This window comes from Grampus griseus (assembly GCF_964374135.1).
Source record: "Grampus griseus genome assembly, chromosome: 17".
Taxonomy (NCBI): Eukaryota; Metazoa; Chordata; class Mammalia; order Artiodactyla; family Delphinidae; genus Grampus; species Grampus griseus.
This window is the reverse complement of record NC_139011.1, coordinates 58,015,663-58,040,505: the sequence shown is the minus strand read 5'-3', so window position 1 is coordinate 58,040,505 and position 24,843 is coordinate 58,015,663. Positions and strand designations below refer to the sequence as shown.

Sequence of the window (24,843 nt, the reverse complement as noted above, 5' to 3'; positions counted from 1 at the left end):
TTGTAAACCCTTCATTGTGAAGAGCATGTTTAATAGGTGCTACAGAAACATGGCATAGTGCTCTGATCGATACTGAAGGAGAAACAGCTAGTGTTGCTTGTAAAAACAGGTAACTTTACTGTTCTTGCACAATAGTAATGAGAAAAAATAGTGGTTGAATAGCGTGTTTGGTTTTGTATAGTTTGTGTCAAAAATGGAATGGGCAAATATTTTGATGGATAGGCTTTTGTCTAAGTTATTTTTAAAAATTAGGACATTTGGTCTGATAATGGCAGAGAATTACAGAAATTAGGACTGGCCCAGAAAATTCAGAACAGTCACCATGGCCTAAAATAACTGCTATGACGTAGCCACCTCCTTTTTAAAGTGTTTTGAACTGCCTAGTGTATAAACTTTAGGCACCTCTTGACTTGTAAATGCTAATTCACTGCTTCACAGACTCTTCATGATGTGCTGCTAAATTTTGATCAGTGCTTAAAATTTTTGCTTCTTCCAAGTATTCATACTGTTACTACAATACCTGTTAGAACTTCGAACAGAATGAGCTTTGCTGGGCAGGTATGGCATGCATAGCAAAGCTTAGTTTTAGGCTTGCATCCAAGAAAGATGCAGTTTGGAAATTTGCTGTAGTGAATAGAGAGCATAAGCAAATTAGTAAAAAGTCTTTTAGTAAAAGTAAACAGTATGATGCTTCTGTAGAAAATTATACTACAGCAGTAACTATTTTAGATATTTTTAGTATTGGTTTAGTTCTTTGTATATTCATACAAGTCCTAAACATTTCCCATCCCCTTTGCTAAATAGTTTGAAACTTCACAACATACTGGTTTATGTACAAGATCTAAAAGTTAAAATGTGTTTTTTACCTCACTTCCTTTCCTCCAGCCCCTCAAAGCAAACATTTGGGACTTAATCATGAATAACTTGATTACTTTACTCCAACTGTGGCTGTTAGCAGGTTTTGCTTAGGATTGGGTGTTCCAGTAGGAGAGTATAGCCAATTTAGAATATTTTGGTCTGACAGAGCAAGAATGTGGGGGTGGGCTTAGAGTTATAAGTATGCAGTATAAGTGCAGTGTGAAAGTATGAAGTGTAAGTATGCAGTATAAAAGTATGCAGTATAAGTGTGCAGTATAAAAGTATGCAGTATAAGTATACAGTGTAAGTATGCAGTATAAAAGTATGAAGTATAAGTATGCAGTATAAGTATGCAGTGTAAGTATGAGGTATAAGTATGCAGTATGAGTAAGCAGTATAAAACTATGCAGTATAAATATGCAGTATAAAAGTATGCAGTATAAGTATGCAGTATAAAAGTATGAAGTATAAGTATGCAGTGTAAGTATGCAGTGTAAGTATGAGGTATAAGTATGAAGTATAAGTATGCAGTATGAGTATGCAGTATAAGTATGCAGTATAAAAGTATGAAGTATAAGTATGCAGTATAAGTATGAAGTATGAGTATGCAGTATAAGTATGCAGTAAGTATAAGTATGAAGTATAAATATGCAGTATAAGTATGCAGTATAAGTATGAGTATGCAGTATAAGTATGCAGTAAGTATAAATATGCAGTATAAGTATGCAGTATAAGTATGAGTATGCGGTATAAGTATGCAGTAAGTATAAATATGCAGTATAAGTATGCAGTATAAGTATGCAGTATGCAGTATAAGTATGCAGTAAGTATAAATATGCAGTATAAGTATGCAGTATAAGTATGCAGTATGCAGTATAAGTATGCAGTAAGTATAAGTATAAATATGCAGTATAAGTATGAAGTATGCAGTATAAATATGCAGTAAGTATAAGTATGAAGTATAAGTATGCAGTATAAGTATGAAGTATGAGTATGCAGTATAAGTATGCAGTAAGTATAAGTATGAAGTATAAGTATGCAGTTGAGGCTCTGGGAAGTGATAGGGATGCTGCCAAGGGTCAGTTGGAAATGCAATGGAAATTCTCCACTTTCTGCGCTTCATTCTGTCGTGATCTTGTACTCCAGATTTGCAGAGTTATCTGTGATGTTTCACTATTGTGAAATACTGAAGTGTCCTGGAATTCTAGTGTTTTGGTTCTTTCAGTTGACTTCTCATACCTGGAAGCAGCACGAAAATTCTTAGATAGATTATGTGATCTGGTTTAGTTTCAGAGAATTGGGATTGTTATATGCATGACCCCATGTGTTCAGGACTCAGAATGAAACCTGTTATTTTTGTAATTTAGCCCTACCCATTGTGGGGTTAAATGGAGATGTGGGATTGCTTCAGGAATCTCACCACCATTTAAAATATTCAATGAGAAATATTTTGCAGTCCTAACAGCTTTGTTTCCTACACCCTTTTTCCCCCTAATTCCTCCTTCTCTTCCTCTCCAAGCATATCAGTCCTCCCAGCATGTATCTTTTCCATGTTTTTCCCAGGCTCATATATTCATGGATCTGTATATATGTATCTCATTACTTTATAGTAATGACTTCTATTTAATATTTTGTGCCAAAGAAAGTAATGAATCTTTAACACTTAAATAAGGTCAGCATTGTCAGTTATCTTTTCTACTAGAAATGTCTAAGCACGTTTTTTTGCTGGAAAACAGTTGTTACTTCAGTTATCTACGAAGTTATTGAGCAAGGTGCTGAGAGAATAGACACCTAGTCACTCTGTGAGTAAAGTCCTGAAGTTCTTAATTAGAAACATTTGTAGTACTTACTGCTTTCTAGTTTAAGAAGGCATGGTGACTTGCCCAAGGACACACGCTTAATAACTAGCATAGGCAGCATTCCAAATCTAGATCACACTCCTTTATTTTTTCTGTTGATATCACATGTTATTTTATAGGAAATTACCATAGCTTTAGTGATGCTAAAATGAACTGTAATGAGTACTTATAAGATTGCTAAGAGGGAAGATTATAAACATTAAGAATTTTGAGTTCAGGAATTTTACCTGATGGATAGTATTTATGATCCTAAAGAGATAAGTCATTTTGAAAATTGATTGGGAAATTATATACTTGGTTATTCCTGTAGTTTGAAGCACATTTTTTATTAGGGTCCTAACTTTATCATTAGTTAGATTTAATTAACTTTGTTGACCTAAACTATTTGACTCAATGTTTGCCAAGAGTTTTACATATTTATTATTTTATTTATTTTTATTTTTGGCTGCATTGGGTCTTCGTTTCTGTGTGTGGGCTTTCTCTAGTTGCGTCGAGCAGGGGCTTCTCTTCTTTGTGGTGCGCTGGCTTCTCGTGGTGGGAGCACAGGCTTTAGGTGTGCTGGCTTCAGTAGTTGCGGCATGTGGGCTTCAGTAGTTGTGTCTCATGAGTTCAGTAGTTGTGCATATGCTTTGTTGCTCTGTGGCATGTGGGATCTTCCCGGACCAGGGCTCAAACCTGCACTGGCAGTCGGATTCTTAACCACTGAGCCACCAGGGGAGTCCCTTAAATAATTCTTAATCCATGTCTTCAGCTATATTTGAAAAGCTAACATGATATGTGATACATATTCTTTAAATGAAATTCTGCTGATCCTCAGGATGTTTCTTTTTTTTTTTTTTATGATAACAGTGGCTTGCAGCAAGCTAAGCTGTTCACTCACTCCTTTCCTCTCAATATTTGGGATTGTCAACACTTCAGTCTCAATATGTAATGATTACTAACAAATTAGTGTATTTCATAGTGCTTTTTAAAAAGTTACTGATAATGATTTGTTGTCTTTGGTCTGATGGCTTTAAAAAGTAAATAGAATTTAATATTAATGTTTTCCATCTATTACAGGAGTCAGAAATACCATCAGAGGAGGGGTACTGTGACTTTAATAGTAGGCCAAATGAGAACTCTTATTGCTATCAACTTCTTCGACAACTAAATGAACAGAGGAAGAAGGGTATTCTTTGTGATGTCAGCATTGTGGTGAGCGGAAAAATCTTTAAAGCTCATAAGAACATCCTGGTTGCAGGCAGCCGTTTCTTTAAGACTTTATATTGCTTTTCAAACAAAGAAAGCCCTAACCAAAACAATACTACCCATTTAGATATTGCTGCAGTTCAAGGTTTTTCAGTCATCTTGGACTTCTTGTATTCTGGTAACCTGGTGCTCACAAGCCAAAATGCCATTGAAGTAATGACAGTGGCCAGCTATCTTCAAATGAGTGAAGTTGTTCAAACTTGCCGAAATTTCATTAAAGATGCCTTAAATATAAGCATTAAATCAGAAGCTCCAGAGTCTGTAGTTGTGGACTATAATAATAGAAAACCAGTTAACAGAGATGGCCTGTCTTCATCACGGGATCAAAAAATTGCCAGTTTTTGGGCAACACGGAATCTTACCAATTTGGCAAGTAATGTAAAAATTGAAAATGATGGTTGTAACGTCGACGAGGGCCAAATAGAAAACTACCAAATGAATGACAGTAGTTGGGTCCAGGATGGTTCACCTGAATTGACAGAAAATGAGTCTCAAGGTCAAACAAAAGTGTTTATTTGGAATAATATGGGCTCCCAGGGAATTCAAGAGACTGGCAAAACAAGGAGGAAAACCCAAGCTACGAAGAGATTTATTTATAATATACCACCTAATAATGAAACAAATTTAGAAGATTGCTCAGTGATGCAGCCACCTGTTGCCTATCCAGAAGAAGATTTGTCATTCATCAAGGAAGAACCAGGTAAATATTGTATATACAGAGGTATTTCAGTTTTCAGTCTTATTCTGGTTGGATATAATCTTGTGTGTATTCTTAAAGTATTTTTTTCATTATAAAAAGAATACATATAAGTAATACTAAAATTTGAGTCTTTATAATAAAAGGGTGAAAATCACTCAAACAAGCACATATTATATCTTACATAATCTTATACTAAATGTAAGATTTGGCGTGTCTTAGTTTTTTCTCTAAGCATGTAGATGTGAGTTTCTCAAAGGTTGTGTTAAATATAGGAATTTGCCCATATTTTATGGAATGTGAACACCATGTATAGTTCTTTGACTTTCCTGATCTTTAGCCTCTGATCACTTTTTGTACCCAGTACTGGAAAAGGTAAAATCTTCTGGTTGTAATGTGTGATCCGTTTGTCATTTCAGGACATTTTTGAGATCTAGTTAACATTCTTTACTCTCAATTTTCTTCGTAAACATATAATTGTTTTATAGAAGTTTGCAAATGTTAATGGGATTATTCTACTTTGTTTAGAGTTACTGTTCTGTGCTCCGCATAAATCTTTCAGAAGCTGGAATATTTTAAGTTTGTCCCACTATTACCTCATTTTCATTCTCATTTACATAAGTAAGAGAGAGGCCTCTGAGACCTTTCTCTTCAATATATTCCCAAAGGAATATATATAAGAACCTCAACATATCACATTTGTAGTGTAGGTTTTTAAAAAAATGGAGTGAGTGGGGGACCATTGTTGAAGAGTGAAAATAGATTTGAAACTTTTCTTTACGTTTAATTTGATTGTCTGTGTTTAACTTATTTGAAGAAGTAGCCCATTGGGTTTGAGATTTTCCTATGTGGACCCCAGACTTTTCTACCACTGTCGTATTTAGTGCTTGTGTTGCTTCAGAGCTCTATAACTGTTCAGTGTCTGAGTTACATGATGGTGATCATCTGGGGATGGAGTACTTTCTGTTAAAGAGAATCATTGTTGTTAGTTCCCAAAGGGCAAAATGCCATAATCCTGTGAAATGGTTCCTCTGGCTGTTTAGATTTGGGTTTAATTTTCATTGGTAGAAATTTTTAATCATGTGAAAATCAGTATGCATGTGTAATGAATACTATTTGCTGATCTTTCCCCTCCTACTTATCAAGTCTTTAGCAATAAAACCCGAGGTAGTTTCTTTAAAGTATTAATGGTAAGTAGACTTTCTTAGCAGCACTTTATGTTTTGTCTTAATTTTTAATGTAGAAGACCTTGAAGCAGTTCTCAGAATTAGAGCTACGTTGTCTTTTTCTGCATGAATTAATCATTTAGTAGTATGGTGGGAAACCTGTAGTGTTTTTTTTTAATTTATATAGATAACACGCAATATAAGGAGTTAGCAGATTTTTTTGTATAGTAGTTGATTGACAAAACTAATTAGAGCTAACCCCATTCTTAAAATTAATGCCACACATAAGTGGAGTGATTCAAAGAGAAGAAAAGCAGTAATTTGAACCACAGTGCATACTTTCAAAAATAACATTGCTAGTGATTATCTTAGCAAGCACCCCTAGCTGTATCAATGGACTAGGTCTATCATAAATTAATTTTTGGTTGTCTAGTATGCTTTTAACTTATCTCTAATATCTTATAAATGAAAATTCTGTTATGTCGTCGATATCACATTAGTATCTGATGAGCCTTGCTTAACTCACAAGTTTGGTTGTATCAGTGATGTGCTACATTCCAACTGTTAAAACTTTTCACAACTTTTTAGTGCCTCTGAATCCACCTTCATTCAGTGGCAGAAAATGGGTCCCGTAAGAGCTAGAACATAATATGATACAGAGCCAGAGGCTGGCAAATTTTTACTGTAAAGGGCCAAGCAGTAAATATTTTTGGGTTCGTTGGTCATAAAGTCAGTTACTTAAGTCTGTCATTGTAGCATGAAAGCATTCACAGACAGTATGTAAACAAATGAACATGGGTGTGTTCTAGTGTTGCCAACTTTTGGTATAGAGCAGTAGGTCTTAATCATGGCTGCATGTTGGCATTAATTGGGAACTTTACAGGCCACCATGATTCTTGGATCTCTCTGCTAGGGATATAGATTTAATTGGTCTGGGATGTGGCCTGGTTGTTGAAACTTTTATAAACTCTGCAGGTGATTCTGTTGTGAACCAAGGTTGAAATCTGCTGATGTAGAGGAAAGCCCAAATTGAATCAGGATTGGGAAGTGAGCTCTGCCACTTATATGTTACCATAATCAAATTAAGCTAAACTCGTGCCCTCGGTTTCCTCTTCTTTAGAATATGCTATTTATTTTATAGGGTTATTATGAAAAATGACAAATATAAAAACATAGCTCGCATGGTCATCTTAGTCCCCCTTACAGACTATTGAGATTATTTAAAATCAGTTTTCCAGTGCAGTGTACTTTCTACCAAATTCTAGATAGGTGGTCTTATTATAGCCTCAGTCTAACCTTTTGTTTTAATACTTAGAATACTTTTTGAAGCAGCCTGTTCCAGGGTTAAAATGAATGTCATTATTAGGAAGTTACTTTATATTGAGCTAAAATTTGCTTCTCTTTAACTCCTAATTCTGCCATTTTTAGTAGTATAATCTGAGCCTAACCTCTAATCTCTCTAATCAACCTGATAACCCTTCAGATATTAACATTTGAAAAATTCCCCTGAAGTCCCCTTCTTCTAGGCTAAGTGCTGTACCTCCCACCTTGTGAATGCCAAACCCTTTTACACCCTTCTTAACAGCCATAGACAGTTTGTTTCACCCTGAAATTTTGATGCACAGAATTGACTAGAACTCTACAGGCAAATTCTGACCAGTAAAGAACACAGTGGGTCTGTATTTACCAAGGTTAAGGCCTTTCTCAAGGTCATTCAGTTAGTAAAAATAGAGGCAGGTTCCATGTTTAGGACTGTCTGGCATTAGAAGCTTGGCAGTTAATAAACTAGTGACCCAGTCTTAAAAAATGAGGCCCATTTTAAAACTTGTAACATTTTAATGAATTCCACATTAATGGTTATACTTTTTTTCATTTTCACTTATTGAAAAAATAGTGAAATTTTTCGGTGAAATAAATGCTTTTAAACGTACTTAAAATTCTATACCTAAACATGTGAAAAGTCGTGGTGAATTATCCATTTAGTCTATAAGCAGTGCTTGGCATATTTGGATTTGTGGGTCTCTTGTAGGAACTGTGACTTCCCAGATTCTTAAGCCTACTATTTGTAAATCACAGCTCTAAATACTGTTGTCTTCTTGTCATATAATGTTGAAGGTGGTGTTTGGATGCCTCATAAAGAAATATAATTGAGATACTGAGATAGGAAGGTTTATCAGGGATTGTATTCAGATGGTATTTTTTTTAATCTTAAAGAAGCTAGTATACCTATTATTTGACTCACTACTGGGATTCCCTTCACATCATTTTTGATAATATGAAGATATTTGGAAGTGGAACTCCAGAAAAGTTAGAAACTTCTGTCTTTTTTACTGTCTTATTGGGGTTTATTGGATAATTAAAACTGTTAGGAAAAACAGTTCTGGGTAATAAAGTAGGAAAAAAAGGAGTCATTTAATGAGTTCCTTTGATAATGTAAAAATTTCAAAACCTCATCTTCCTGATTTACAGCCAGAAAACAAGTTTCAGCCAAATAAATAAAGTACATGTAAATCTTAAGATTAGAAATTAAATTGTAGGGGCAAAAATAACTAATGCCTACATTATTTTACACAGTGTGTTCATCTGTACTGTTAGAACAAGTCAGGTATGTTAATCCCATCTTTGATCTACTCTGGACTCATGGAACATTGGGTTTTCTGAATCTGTATTTTTGTATTATTTGTGCCAGTCACACTGGCAAGTTGCCCCATTGTAAATAACTGTACTCTGTACGTAATACATTTTATATCTGCATGCAATACATACCTCATTTTGAACAAAGATTTTGAATGACTGACAAGAAACAAATTATCAAAATACAAATAAAATATAGCAATAAAGAAGTGTGCTAGCCAAGGGTGTTAATATGGTTAGCCTAATTAAAATTGCTTTTTGTTGGTTCTAAGATGATAAGAAACCCTTCAAAGTGAGGAAACGTACCAGTTCTGTGGGATGACAAACTTTTCTGGTACTGAATTCTGAAAGGAATTTCTCCAGTGGGGTTTTGTATAGTTGACACTAAGTAGTATAATTGGCAATTTCCTCAAAAGCATTTTCTAGTAAATGCAACAGTAGATTATAGAATTAATTTTTATCTAATAAAAGCTGGTAAAATTTCATCTAGATAATTGAATTTTTCATGATGCCGTACAAATACTCAGATGCAAGGTGGTTTTAGTTGATCAAAGGATATAATTTAGGGTTCTTTTAAACAATCTAAAAGTTCCTTTCTCTCATCTGTACTTTGGATAGGAAAACAGCTTTGTGGCATTTGTGAATTTTTATTAATTCCTACAAGTAGAGTTGAATTGAGGTTTAAGCTTTAACATCTTTAATTTGTGTAATTGTCTATTGGTTAAAAAGCATTTAATTCGAGTATTTAGAAAACAACTTTGAGAAAAGAATGCTCAAATTATATATCTTTAAGATATCCTAATGAGTCATACTTGAAGTAGTGAATTACCAGCACTTACGCCCTTCTATATTTGGGGTGATAATTGATACGTGGCATCACTTTCAGATGTTGCAGAATCTTGAAATGCTTTCTTAAATGATCTTTTTTTTTTAAAATTTAAACATTTTTACAACTTTGAAAATTAGCCATCTGATTTGAGATTTTCCAATATTTTGGCCATGCCATATAAAGTTACTGTATGAACTACTTAAAATGTTTCCACTTAACTTGGCTTGAGTTTATCACACATAATATGTCTAATTAGAAGGAAAGAAAATTTCATAATTATGAAATCTTGGAGGCTATAAATCAAAGCTTTTAAAAATCATTTTGGCAGCAAAACCTGATAATCAATTGGCAGCAAAACCGCCTATTTATATTTTTTACTTATTTCCTAAAATGTGAATATCCATATGTTTTGTTGCAGAAATACCGTTTTGATTACAGGTTGCTACCCTACATCCACTGGGGGTGTTGTAGTTATTACTTGCCTAAAATCTGAAAATTTATGCATTGTACATCTTAACCCAAGTGTTTTACATAACAGGTTTATGGACCTGGATTAGTTCTTTCTTCTTAAGGGATTCCAGATGTACTGCTCTACGTTACAGGCATCCTTTTGGTTGAGTATGTTACAAAGGATGAACTACAAGTGATTTAAGGTCATTTTTCTCTAGAAACTGTTACATTTGGGTATTAAATGGTAGTTTGAAGGCCTGAGGCTCATTTTAAAAAATGAATGTCCACTACTAGCTAATGGACTGCAAAATATACTAATATATAAGACTCCTCACTATTTAATCTTAAAAGGATGATGATAGGTAACTATATGGTAATAGGAGTATTCTGCCATCTGTTTTTTCCTTCTCCTTTACTTTCCTCTGCCTTGTGTTCCTTTCCCTTCCCTGTCTGCCGTATCTGATCCAAGAGATGGCTACACTAATGATCATTCTCTTCAAGTTATAAGCCTTAAAGAAATAGAATTTGTGTGGCCAGACTAAAGCTGTGTGTTGAAGAAGCCTTGTGTGGATCAGTTATAAAAGCATTTTTGTGACTTCTATCTGTTGATGGTATTAAGTTGTCTAAACCCACCCTGTAAGTGTCAACCCCTGAAAATTTTTGTAAGACTAAATTTTTTATTTCTGATATAATATTTTGGGGTGACCAAAATATTATATTATATTATATTCTGGGGTTTAATATTCTGGGGTGACCAGAAATTTTATCTTATAACCACATATTATTACTTTTCTGGGACTCCAAACTTTCCACATCATAAGAGGAAATTTGGTAATAAAATTATTTAAATCCGCAAGAAACTGAGCAACAGGTCAGGTCATATTGCTGTCAAGATTGAGAATTTGTTCACAGTAGGATGGCTGTGGGGTAGAAACATACCAGTGCAGTGTGATAAATGTTAAAATCAGAAGTATGGCAGAGGGTGCAATGGGGGAGGTTCCTGACTGCTCATAAGAGTTGGAGAAAGCTTCATAGGTTTGGATCTTGTATTATATAGGAGTTTGCCAGGAGAGGGTGCAAGGTGGCAAGAAATTGGAGTAAGTGGGTGAAAGAATAGAAAGGGCAGTGTCGTAGGGGTAGATGAGGTTGGGTCAAACGTTAGGGCCAGATTGTAATTCTCTGTTTGACATGGTAATAAATTGTGAATTTTATTTTACGGACTCTGAGGCAGTGAGAGGTTTTAAATTAGAGATCCGAGCTGTATATATTTGCCTTTAACACAAAGGCATTTGGAGGGTGTTGTTCATGAATTGGAGTGGGGAGTGTCCCAGGGAGACCTGTTAAGGCCCAGTCATGGAAGAAATAACAGCCTTGTTTGAATAGAAGCGAAGAAGAAACAGTAGAGCCTAGTCTGTCATTTGAATCATCGAGTTTGGGGGTAAAGGGAAACTGCTATTTGTTGAGTCTCTAGGCTGCTATAGAACTGTCAAGGGTGCTTTGTATAATTCATTTGCAACTGAATTTACTCTCCACTGAAAGGGAAAAAAAACTCGAACACAGTGAATGAAGAGAAAAAAATCTATAACTGTTTATGAAAAAAAATCAGATTTAGTTTTCTGAAACTGTCTTCAGAGAAGAGAAATTTGTTGCTAGTATACATTTACATGAAAACAAAAGTTGAATAGACCTTACTGAGTTTTTGTAGGATGGAGTTGTAGTTATTTCTAGAACCTTGATTTCTGATGTCCTCTCTCATATTTCATTCTTTTAAAGAATATTTGTGTTTTAAGAAAATCTGGATTAGTCTGCACCTGCCTTATGTTTGGAATTTTGGGAACCAAAAGCAAACGGTCAGGGAGACCTCCTTCCCAACCTAGCTTTGTTTAGCACTTACAGGCAGGTGCTGTACTAAGCACCAGATGCTTTGGAAGTGATGCTAGCCCAGTGTGGTCCAAGAGAAACCTATAGCCACATGCACCAAGATTAAACTCATTTAAGGACATCATGATTTATGTTGCATTTTATAATTAATGCAATATTTTTATTTACTAATGTTATTTTTCATAGCAACTTTGTGAAGTGGATAAATATTGCTACTCTTTCCTTGTGAAGAAAATCAAGTTATGATTGTTATAAATTTGGGAGAAGGTAGAGACTGAGATTTACACCATTCTTTTTTCATCTCATTCTCTTTGCATTGCTTGGTAATCAGGTTTTTAAAAAACCCATGAATAAGATGTCATTTTTTTAAAGAATGCAATTCATGGTTAATCAGAGAAGTATAAAAAAGTGCATTCTAAGGAGGAAGTTGCTTTGAAGATAGACAAAAATGTATTAGTTAAAGAACAATGACAGCTAATAACTAGGTACACTTAAAATTTTGGAGGTGCTTTTATTAAAGAGGTTAATAAAGTGAAGGCTGGTTTGGCAGAGAGCGTAGGTAGTTTTGTTTTTGCGCATTTAGCAGTAGATATCAAGTATCACTAGGAAAGTAAGTTTAAGATGTTTATACTTCTGCACTCTCATTTCCAGCATTGCAGATTGTACTTTTTTTTTTTAATTGCCTGGTTAGTGCCAGGTTTGGTGCTCCTGTTGTCAGGAGGCAGTGTAATACAGTTAACAAACAGTGCAGCACTCTGCACTAGCTTTAGTTTCCTCTTAAAGGTTGAGGATAAGAATATTCGTAACTATATAAATATGTAGTGAAATTTAAATGAGATTGCATGTACAAAAGGACTTTATAAAACCTGTTTTTTTTTTCTCTTAGGGAAGATGTCAGCTATTATCTGTTCACTGAAGAAAATACGTTTGTAAAAATAGAAGAAATTGCACGTGGCTTAGCATTTAGCTCTGATTATTTGAATGGTATTACATAGTGTACATTTACTTCCTATTATCTTATAAAACTAATGTTTTAATAGCTCTTCAAAAAAGGTCTTTCGTTGTTTGCAAAGAGGTCTCAGCCCTTTTTGCTAAGTTTACATTAAGAGAAAGATTTCCATAGGAAGGTTATGAATGTCACAAAAGCAAAGTATATTAGAGTTTATTTTTTAATCCTATATTTTTTTGAGAAAAAGATGATGACCAAGAGTTACTGGTGAAGCAGAATATATATTTTTTTAATTAATTAATTTATTTATGGCTGCATTGGGTCTTCATTGCAGCATGTGAGTTTCTCATTGCGGTGGCTTCTCTTGTTGCAGAGCACAGGCTCTAGGCACGCGGGCTTCAGTGGTTGTGGCTCACGGGCTCTAGAGCACAGGCTCAGTAGTTGTGATGCATGGGCTTAGTTGCTCCAGGACATGTGGAATCTTCCCGGACCAGGGCTCGAACCCGTGTCCCCTGCATTGGCAGGTGGAATCTTAACCACTGCGCCATCAGGGGAGTCCCAGAATATATTCTTGTATCAAATGATTGGTTGGTTTCCTGGCTTCTATCTTACTCACATCAACTCAGCTGATTAAAAATAAGTTGCTAGGTGGGTTGGCTGATTTCAAATAAGGTACAGCAGTGATATGATGTACTGATTCCTAAGTTAAGCATGGTTTTTGAAAGCTGTTGTCAACCTGGACAAGCTCATCTATTTTAAGATTTATTTTTGGTATCAAGAACCAAGTAGTTGGTACCTTTCAAATGGGTTTTAACATCTGTAGTATGGATATGATTTTGTTATTGTACACAGAAAGAATACATTTGCCATCTATTAAGGTTTTAGGTTGACGTATTCTCTATTAGTGTCCATGTAGCATTAAAGATCACAAATTAAATCCTAATACTTGAAAGCCTTGAACAAATCACTATAGAATATTACGTAAATAGAAACACTCTGTATTTACAAACCTGCTTGGCAGAATTTTAAGAAGTGCCCTCAGAACAGACTGTACACTTTAGAATAAGATGCTGGGGAAAGGGACATTTTTTAAATAGTGATTTAAATTTTACTTTTTGATTATTGAAATACATTTAACTTTTCATAGGAAAGCAAAGCCACTAAATTTCAATTAATTAATTTTCAGTTATTCAATGTTTTAGTGTTATTATATACCAGAAAACTGAGATTTTTTTTTTTTTTTTTTTTTTTTTTTTTTTTTGCTGCACCATGTGGCTTTCAGGATCTTAGTTCACTGACCAGAGATTAAACCCAAGCCATGGCAGTGAAATTGCTGGATCCTAACTATTGGACTGCCAGGGAACTCCAGAGAAATTTTTCTTCATAAGTCTAAATTAGTAACACAGGTTGTAAAGGGCAGACTACTCAAGCCAACATTTAACAACATTTGTTGAAAAGCCTTTTATTTGTCATGCATTATGATAAATACTGGGAAAATAAAATCTAGGTAGTATCCCTGCTCTCAAGGAACAGGAAAGGAGTCTGTGTCTATTTACTGTTCCTTCTGACTTCCAACCCATTTACTGTAGGCAGTAACCTCACGTTCTACTATTCTAAGTTACAGAGAAAATAAAAGCCAGTAGACATTTAGTCTTTAAGTGCCTGTCTTCAAACTTCTCTCTGTATATACTGATTGTCTTAATGCTTCTGGATCCCAGACTCCTTAGGAATCTTACAAAATTGATAATTCCTTCTTTTTGCAGTATTTCTTCAGTGTCTTCTCCCTTTCTTGGTGACTTATTCCTTTTAGTATTTAAACATGTTTGTTTATTCCATCTTAAAAAAAAACCCAGACTCTTACCCTATATCTCACTCTTGCCCTTTACAGCCACATTTCTCAGATTGTCTGTACTGTATCTCTAATTCATCTTCCATTCACAGCACAGGCCACTCTCACTCTTTCTACTTGCCAGCTGATCCACCAGTACCACTCTAAGATCACCAGGTGACCTCCAAGGTACTCAGTATTTATTGAATGAAATGAAAGTAACGCATACTTTAGTCTCCATCTTGAATTCTTCGTAGTATAGGATGGTGACACCAAAGATGAGTCTTGAATGGGAGGTAGAGGAGAGATTGCCTATTATAAGTGGCATTTGAAAAATGTCTTCTGAGACTTTAATTTGAGGAGTAGATAGTACCAGTGGGATGATGCTAGATTCGTAAATAGAAACCTGAATATTAGGACCTTGTATTCTAAATTAAGGAGTTTGAAGATTATCCTAAAAACTGGTGAATTGATTTTAAGTAAAGGAGCAACATGTTTTATGTTGTCGAAAGATCTTTCTGGCAATGTTGTGGGAAATGAAGAGTGAACACTGACTGTATTTTGCAGCAAGAAGACCAAGAAACTGTTGAAGTAATTCTCTGATTAATCCAGGAGAATAATGATGAGTGCCTGGATTAAGGCAGCAGTAGAGAAAAAGAAGAGATGGAACAGATTCAAGGGAAATAACAGATTGGAACCAAGAGTACTATCTCATTAGTATGCCCTTAATGCTGCTTTTCCATATTTCAGGATTAACTCTTAGGAATTACCTCTTCTCTGAAGTCTTCCTTTACTAATCTAGTATTCATTGGTCTTTTCCACTTCTGAACCAGTACAGAAACAATGTTTTATACATTTAGTGCTTAATACTAGCAGTAGCAGCTATCTTTTGGGTATCAGACACCATAACTGTAACACTTGGCTTGCATTAACTAATTAAATTTCTTTATCAAATCTCTGATATAGGTAGATGCATATGAGGAAACTGAGGCACATGCTTGTACAAATGGAGCCAGGCTCTAAAGCTCATTCTTAATCCAGTGTGCTGGTGTTCCTGTGGAGTGTGCACTTGTTCCTGTGGTTGAAAAGCATGTCTTATGTATGCTTTTGTGCCTTGTAGCGTTAAGCACATAGTAGCTATTCAGTACTTGCAGATATCCTCTGTTTAGTCTGCATAAGAAACAATTCCAAGAAAAGAGTGGTGTTCTGGGTGATGGCTATTGTGTGGTTGTAAATAACAGATTATTCTGTGTCTCCTTTTCAGATCTGGATGGTGCTCTACTCTCAGGGCCAGATTGTGATAGGAATGTGAATACAAATTTATTGGCTGAAGCCGGCTCCAGTCAAGATGGAGGTGATGCTGGTAGGTACAATAGAATTTTAGCAGGAGTACCTTTAAGAGGATTTGAAGATTGGGAGGTATTTGTGTATGTGTTTATTAAGGACCTACTGCAGTTTCTTTTCCTTAAAGGAAAGTATTAGGTATAAACACTTTCAGTCTTGGGCAGCTATGTTGATTGTAGAATTTAGAAGCCTGGTAAATACAAATGGATAGGTATTTCTTGTTTGTTTGAGGGAGTCATTTATTTAGAGTTGTTAAAACTTGTGGCTTGTGGCTTTCTGCTAGTGTAGAGATGGAATAAGAATGGTAACTATCAGAATGGTTGACTAATGTATTTTAATTAGCTTTGATGTAAATAATAGTGTGGTTGTTGATGACTATAGAAAACGTTAATTCTGAATAGTGATATTTATAACAACTACTTTGGGGGAAGTGCACATGAATACAAAGAATCCATGAATATTCCAAAGAATAATATAGGTAAATTAAAAAGGGAGAAAGCTTTCTTAACAGAAGAATTCCAAGCTAATAAACATAGAAGAATGATAAAATTGGAAAAACACCTATTTTTCAATGTCCATGGGAAATAATTCAAGCTCATCATTGGAGAGTAAGCCACCATTGATGGGCTTATCCCATGATGACTGGGATAAGTTTGTTGTAATAGCATTTTGTTGTAAGTTTGTTGTAATAGCATTTTACAGTTTTGTTGTAATAGCATTTTCGCGTGGTCTCAGTATCATACCACAGGTTACTTTTATTCCCAAAGGAGAAAAGATACCTCTACAATAAAGAGATCTGATGAACATGATCATAGCCAAGTGATTAAATTTAGTATGCCTCCTGGTATGATGCACTAGCTGGCACCATCACCTATGTCTTATAGTATACTTGCCAGAAGGTTTCACTCGACTTTAATCATGAGGAGAAAAAAAGACAAATCTCTCCAAATCCAGCATTATGTCAATCTTTTATTATATCATTGATTCAAAAAAGAAAACAATGAAGAGGCATTTGGGGGATAGTTGGAAAGGTGAATATGTAGTCTGGGTTAAATGATAGTCTTAACAATTTTTAAAATTCTTGGATGTGATAAAGGCACTATGGTTTATATAGGAGGAAGTTCTAAAAGATGCATGCTGTGTTTAGGGGTGAAGTGATGAAGCATAGAAGTTGTTTTCAAATAGTACACAAAGGTATGTATATGTATACATAGAGCGAAAGCACATGTGACAAAACTAACATTTGTTGAAGATACATAAAAGGATATGGGATTTCAGTGATTCAGTTTCTGTAGCTTTGGAAATCTTTATAAACAATTGATGGGGACCGGGACAACTGTGCTTTTACAGAAAACTCTCCGGGGCTTTCGAATATACAGTGTGCATGGACCAAAATTAAGCCATAATTCTGAAGAAACTGCCTTAAGGTGGTTTTCTCCTAACTGTTGAAAAGAATTTACAAAGATTTTGAAGTTAGCAGTTTACAGATTAGATGCATTGAATTTTGAACACTTGTCTCTCGTACAGAAAATCACTAATAGTGCCAAGAGTACTTTATTGCACTTGCTTTCTTGTTTTAGAAATCTGGTTCAAGAATGGGTTTATTTAGTTTGGCATGTGAATTCAGATGTAAAATTTAAATTTGTGCACATAAACATATTCAGTGGAGGATGGTCCATATAATTTATTTCATTCTCAAAAAGCAAATCCTTGATTTAGAGTCCTTTCTCTTTAGGGGACATTCTAATCCATTAATGAGTATTTGGGGGAATTCCCTGGCGGTCCAGTGGTTAGGATTCTGTGCTTCCACTGCAGGGAGCATGGGTTTAATCCCTGGTCGGGGAACTAAGATATCCTGCAAGTTGCATGGTGCAGCCAAAAAAAAAAAAATAGTATTTTTGCAACTGAGATCCCTCGTGTTACGTTTTTGTTTGTGTTTTGTTTTGTTTTGTTTTTGCGGTACGCGGGCCTCTCACCGCTGTGGCCTCTCCCGCTGCGGAGCACAGGCTCTGGATGTGCAGGCCCAGCGGCCATGGCCCACGGGTCCAGCCGCTCCGCGGCATGCGGGATCCTCCCGGACCAGGGCATGAACCCAGTCCCCTGCATCGCCAGGCGGACTCCCAACCACTGCGCCACCAGGGAAGCCCCTGTGTTACGGTTTTGACGTCAAAAAAAAAGTGCTTTCTTCTTACTTTGCCATTATGGAATAAGGTACCCAGAAGATTATTAAACAGTAAGCACAATTATAGAACTGAATAACCTTAATGATCCTTCAGTTTTATGAATTGCAAAGGAAATACCTTTTTCCGTTTTCAAATGGGTGTTTTAACAGATTGTTTGAACATTAAATGTATCCTTTGCAATCCAAAACAGTTACCTGAAGTTTGCTGTTTGTGTGTTTACTTTTACTGTATATTTGTTTTCTAAATTCTTTGGCACAATTTTCTTGGGTGGGCGGGTACTGCCGTGATACTAGTCAGTTGGTACTGCCAATTCTGGGTATTTAAATTTTGGTTTGTTTGGGTTGTGGCTTTCTTTTGTTTTTGAAGTCTCCTGTTCTTTATTTGTAACAATTGTATTTTAATTTTCTGCATCCCCTAACTCCAAAGTATCATTTTTCTCCCTCCCACTCAAAGGCGCAATACCTTGGTTCAAGTTGCTCTTATACTTCCTAAAAGTAATTTGTACTGGTTATAAGAATCTGGAGAGATGAAAGAAGTTTGAGATGAGGCTTTCTTAATTTGAATTACCATTTTGTATTCCAGATATGGTTTTCTTACCTGGACCATGGATGCTTTTTATTGTATCTTACTGTAGGTCTAGAGAAACATTGCAAGTGTTAAAAATCTTCAATTCTGAATCTTGAGTTATCAATTCATCACTTGTTTTAGGGCTGCTCTCTTTATTCTTATGCAGTGAATAATATTTTGTTGGATATTAGCATATTTAACATGATTTATGAGGTTAGTTTTCCAAGTTTTTTGAGCAAGTAAAAAATAGTACATGTTAGCACTTTGCTAGATACATTTATTCAACAAATAATTGAATGGTGTATGTTTTGGACATTAGAAATACTGAGGTGATTAACAGGCACAGTCCTTGCTCTTAGAGCTTACTTTGTTTTGTACTGATTTGGACAAGAGCTATGAATCATAAAACTCAAACTTTATGTAGAAATGTGAAACTGAAAATTGATGGACTTTCACAGGCTACTACTCCCAACCTTATCTCTGTCACACACACATAGATATGGTGTCTCACTTTAGGATTCTGAAACTTTACCCCAAGCAGTATTACAGTTAAATTATATAATTATGGATTCAGAGGGCTTTCCTAACATTAAGAAAAAAGTGGGTGAAGGCATTCCAAGTACAAAACAATTACAATAGTAGTAATGAATTGCAATTTTTAAATACCTTAAGACCTTTTTGTATTGTTGGGTATTGATACTTTCAATTTTTCCTTAAGAGGGAAATCTTAAGTTCTTTTAGTTTTTAAAAGAGGCAGTGTATCTGGCAAGTAGATACAGGAAATTGAATTCTTAGAAAACTCATTTGGCAAGCATTGTTTTATAAAATCGTGTATATGGGAGGAAAATTATTAAATTGCTGCACGAGTGTGCTGTGCATATATCCTAGAAAGCAGTGTTCTAGGCAGGGGAAGGAGTAAGTGCAAAGGCCTTAAAGTGGGAGCCAATTTATCATGGTGGAACAGCACAGAGGCCAGTATGATTGGAATAGAGTAACCAAGGGGGTGGTTTGGAAACAAGGGCTAGATCAGGTAAGGCTTTGTAGTATATTGGAAGTCTTTGGCTTGTACTATGAGTAAGATGGTTAGTACTTGCTCTGATTTAAAGTTTTGAAAGAATCTCTGATTGCTGTTTAGAATAAACTCTAGGAAGGCAGCACAGTGTGAGCTGGGAGACAAGCAGATGGCTATTGAAGATAATCCAGAGGCAGCAGTTGATGGTTGATTGGAATAGGATGGCAGTAGTTATGGGGGATTCTGGATATCTTCACATTGCCAGAGGATTCCTGGATCCGAGGAATTACATACATATTCAAGATGGAATTAACTGCAGAGGAGATGATTCCTACTTTAGCTTGTCTGAAGATCCCCAGGCACAAATTCCCTAAGGCTCATTGAGTCTACTTTCCAGACTTTTATTTATTTAAGGGTGACATTAGAGAGGTGTTGATGAACCCCCAGATTCCCCGTTACCTTGCACCAGTGCATCTGAAACAACAAACAAGGGTCTAATAATACAAGAACTTTACATTTGTAATTACCCTATATTTATATTCTTCATCCTTAGCCCATTTCTTCTCTACTGATAGGAGACGATCCCATTCCACAGCTGGGTTTCCCATTCCACAGCTGCTACTGGTCTTAAGTGATAGTATAGTTAGAAACAGCAGCTATTTAAAAGGGTAGTTTCATGTGGGCTCCACATACCATTAAATAGTATTTTTATTTTACTGATTTTTTTTTCTGTGGTTGAATTATATTTTAAACTTTAGTTTGTTTTCTATTCTAATAGCCTGCCAACCAGGATATTATAAATTGGGATAATAAGGTATGAGGCCATCTCAGTTTTAGACTAAAATATAGTTTTAATTCAGCTATTTTATATTAAGCTGTTCTATCATAAAATATAGATTTTTTTAATCCTCATAAGAGACAGATCTTAATTACCATCATTACATCAGGATCACTTTTCAATTGTTTTAGGTCCTTCACATGATTTCAAGTATGGCCTGATGCCTGGCCCTTCAAGCGATTTCAAGTATGGATTGCTACCAGGTACTTCAAATGATTTCAAGTATGGATTGATACCAGGTGCTTCTAACGATTTCAAGTATGGATTATTGCCTGAATCTTGGCCAAAACAAGAAACTTGGGAAAATGGCAAGTATTAGTCAAACATCTATAGAATTTAATACTTTTTATCAATTAAAAGCTTCCACATTCTGGGTTCTAAAAAACTCAGATAGTAGTAGCCCTATAATGATCCCTGTTCTCAAGAATAGACAAGCTTTTGATAGCAGTTTTCTGTTTAATATATAATAAGTGCTTTTTTTGTTTGTTTTTTAATTCTCAAAGGTGAATCATCTCTAATCATGAACAAGTTAAAATGCCCTCATTGTAGCTATGTAGCCAAATACAGACGAACACTAAAAAGGCATTTGCTCATTCATACGGGAGTCAGATCATTTAGCTGTGATATTTGTGGGAAACTGTTTACTCGCAGAGAACATGTAAAAAGACATTCCCTGGTAAGTAACTTTAAATGTAAATGATCTTTGAGATAAACTATATTTGTGTCAGTGAAGCTTAAGATATTTTAACACTATTACCTGCAAATTTAAGGAAGGTAGATTATTAAGTAAATTGCTTTAAACAGTGAATGTGATTTATGAACCAGTACTGAACTTCATACAGAAAGATGATGTATTTACTCATTGTTAAATGGGAGGTTTAATTTGAATGGTTCAAATGTATTATATTGTCTGTACTATCCTTACATTGGATTTTTCCCCCTTCAATTAGGTGCATAAAAAGGATAAAAAATACAAATGTATGGTGTGTAAGAAGATCTTCATGTTAGCAGCCAGTGTTGGAATAAGACATGGATCTCGACGCTATGGTGTTTGTGTAGACTGTGCAGATAAATCACAACCAGGAGGGCAAGAAGGTGTAGATCAGGGACAGGATACAGATTTCCCTCGGGATGAAGAATATGAGGGGAACGGAGGTGGAGAAGCTGATGAAGAGCTGGCTGATGATGGAGAAGATCAGAATGATGCATCTCGATGGGATGAGTCCGGAGATGTTTGTATGTCTCTAGATGACTAACTGACCTACTATACTCCTCAAGGATGCTGCATTTGGACATAATATGAATCAACAATTTGAACTGTTGAACTTGAAGGCTTGCAAAATATGGTACATGCTGGATGGTAGTTATGTTGCTGTGAAAACTGTAGGGTCAAAGCCTTATAGCAAAAAAAATTTTTTTTTATATTTGCACAGGACTGTACAGCAGACAACCTTGTGGTTGGATTACATGGAGTCCACACATCTTCAGTCAGTTATCAAAGTAAAAATATTTTTTATTTATAGGATATACAGTAACTATTTGGGTCCTATGGAAATATAGTACCTGTTCTTAAAAAAGCTTACATTCATGTGCCACTTTAACATGAATTAAGAAAATCCATTATTAAGAGTACAGTGACAGCTGACCTAATTACTCTGTCCATCAAACCACTCAGGCTAGTTTGTACTAGTAGAGTTTTGTTTCTATTTTTATTTTTATTAATTTTATTTTTTTTAATACAGATGTTCAGTGAGGGGCCTTTTCAACCCCATTGGTTCTACTTTTCTGTATTTTCCATTTTAATTTGCTTCATAACTTAAACCAAGTCTCTTCTAGTCTTAGCTATTATTTCTCAATTTTGTGCTGATGGGCATGTTTATACGAACTGGAGAGGTAATTTATTGGAATGAACTAACTGACTTCCTCCATTCCCCTTTTCCTTTTTGACATGAATTATACTACTTTACAAATGAAGAATGATGTTGCAAAGTACCATGGTGAGGTTGACAAATACCACTAAAATGATTATGATTTAGAAGTAACTTTCTCCTGCTGCTCTAATCTGATAAATGGTTACTATATGACGTTTTCTGACAAGGCATTCGGTTTTGGGTATCTGTTACTTTGGCACTACTCTTGTTTGCTTCTTTTTATTTTTGCCAGTGTACTATACCTCAGTCCTATTTGAAAAGACAAATCTAATCGAAAGAAAAGTCATAGATAAAATGATTTGTTTTATAATTTATCCTTCATGTCCAGTTTTGGTTAGCTTGTTATGCAATATAAGTGAAATATCAGGTTTTTACTCCTGTGCCCTTTTTATCATTAAAATTAACACAAAAAGTGCATTCTCTTTTGTTTCATACTTACTGGGGTATTCAGTGTTTGAAATTATGATAGATAATTTAGTTAATTTATTTTTCATTTCCTCGAAGTCACTACATCTTGATATATATATATATATAGTCTTTCTAGTAGTCACCATGATTCAACAATCTGCAAAAATCTTACAAATAAAGCATTGAGAGGCTTTACAATTTTTATTCTGTTAACTAAATTCTTCAGGGTACAAGGGGGTGATGTGTTAAGTTGAAATTGCCAGACTTGTTTAGCCTGATGACAGATGAATTAGCTGATTGACTCACAGCAGCATTTCACGTAATTGATATTAACATGCACAACATTTATCAGGAACATATTGTATATTATATAAGATTGAGGGATATCATATTTTCAGCTTTCTTTTAAATAGAAATTGAGTATATTTTCCTATTTTATATCACGTAACTAAATTATGCTAGTCGTGTGGAGAAAATTGCAAAGTACACTTTGGCAGACATAATCCTTTTGGTGCTCCATCCCATCAAAGTTGAAAAGATGATAGGTTTTTTAAGAGACAGGCTTTCTTACTGTCTCTGATTTCAGTAGAAAAATGGTTTAATGTTAGACACTGATGCTTCTGCTTGGATAAATCAAAGAAAGATACAGTACAGTTACATAGTTAGATGCATCATTTGTCACCTAAACTTTATCATAGTTTCTACAAAACTGAAAAACCGACATGGATAGTTTTGGTTTGACTTTTGTTTAAGACTGAAGAGTACATCTTTTTCTCAATGTTCTAGACAAATGAGTAAAATGTAATTCTGGTTGGGTCCAAAGTAGACGTTAGTTGGGCAAAGATACTATGAATGGAGAAGTATTTTAAACGTAAAATGTTCTGCTTTGTGAATATGTAAGTATAGTATAAAGATTTCTTTCATCCCATTTATCCCTCTCCTTTAAAATAAACCATAGTTTACAATTGGTAGATCTGTCTATATATAAATATATATTAAAGAGAAAAGATATATATCTAAAAATCACCTAAGTCTGCTTTATTAGATTCACTTAAGTGAACTACAGTTCACTTATTGCATAGAAACTGGACTTGGCTTTACATTCTTAATGTACTTTTACTTTTCCTTAAGATATGAACTTACTCTCTTTAAACTGAATTTTCTTTTACTACTTAAATCATTTATGTATATCTGGTAAATTATGACCAAATTTTTGTTAGATTGCATACAGTAAATTGAAATACACTCTTGGTACACTACGGGATTGTTGTGCTTTTGTTTTGGTTTTAGTTGGAAACAAGGTTTGATGTAGATGGCTTGTTACTGTTAATTTAAAATATTCTATAATTATTGTCCATTACCTTTTATGTTGTGTTGTGACAGATTTGGCTATATTTTTAGTCAACTGAAATATACTTTAAGAGTTTGTTTTTAGAAAGGTAATCCAAAGGAAAAATGTTTATACTCTTGAATATATTAGCCTCAGCCTATATAAAAATTTCGTCTTTAAAGTAAACATTTTACCAGAAACAGAATTGACAGATTTTTCTACTTGCTGACTGCCTAACTTATTTTGTTTCATGATCTCGAGGGGACTGCCTTTTCCCTTCCAGATCTTTTTAAAAAAAATAGTTTAGTACTAAGGTATACTACTGGATGTTTCTATTTTTTTAAGTATATTCTTTTTCTGACTTACAGTACAATTTCAGGAAGTTGATAGATACTAAGAACTTATGATTGGTCTCAGAGAGGTAACAATGGAACACTCAAAATTTTGTCTGTGGAGCCCTGGCGGAATTATGTGTTACGCATTTGCTGAATTTTTCTCTTGTAACTTATATTTTAAATGAAAAATATTTTAGAGCTTTTATTTAATGAAGAGGAAGAGTATAAACTGTTCATTTCCTGTTCATTTTGTAGTAACAGACCCTCATAAATCAAGATCATGTGTTCTTTCTTACGAGTCTCAGAGACATTTACTTCATACGGTCCCTGATTTTTCATTGTTATTGGCCCTCATTTTTCATATTCACTAGATATTTTGCTAAATTTTAACACCATAGCAATTAAGAGCTAAAAAAAAACATTATAGGAAGGGGAAACTGAACAGTAATGAGTAGCTTTGAAATTTGGGGGGAAAACATGAGCTGGTTTTGGTAGA

General features: G+C 34.8%; 1 protein-coding gene across 2 annotated transcripts in view; it reads left to right on the top strand.

Moving 5' to 3' along the window:
• ZBTB10 (zinc finger and BTB domain containing 10) overlaps positions 1-23,650 on the top strand; it is a gene marked incomplete at its 5' end in the record, with an annotated part of 31,343 nt that extends 7,693 nt beyond the window's left edge. Inside the window, 5 exons of one of the 2 annotated variants that reach the window (XM_082674740.1) lie at positions 3,777-4,665; positions 15,664-15,762; positions 20,547-20,651; positions 20,847-21,019; positions 21,294-23,650. In XM_082674740.1, coding sequence (XP_082530866.1) covers positions 3,777-4,665; positions 15,664-15,762; positions 20,547-20,651; positions 20,847-21,019; positions 21,294-21,599 — 1,572 coding nt within the window. In that variant the 3' untranslated portion in view covers positions 21,600-23,650. Of the gene's footprint in view, positions 1-3,776; positions 4,666-15,663; positions 15,763-20,474; positions 20,652-20,846; positions 21,020-21,293 lie in introns of both variants that reach the window. The other variant, XM_082674739.1, reaches the window with a different exon arrangement.
• Between the last annotated feature and the right edge of the window lie 1,193 nt (positions 23,651-24,843).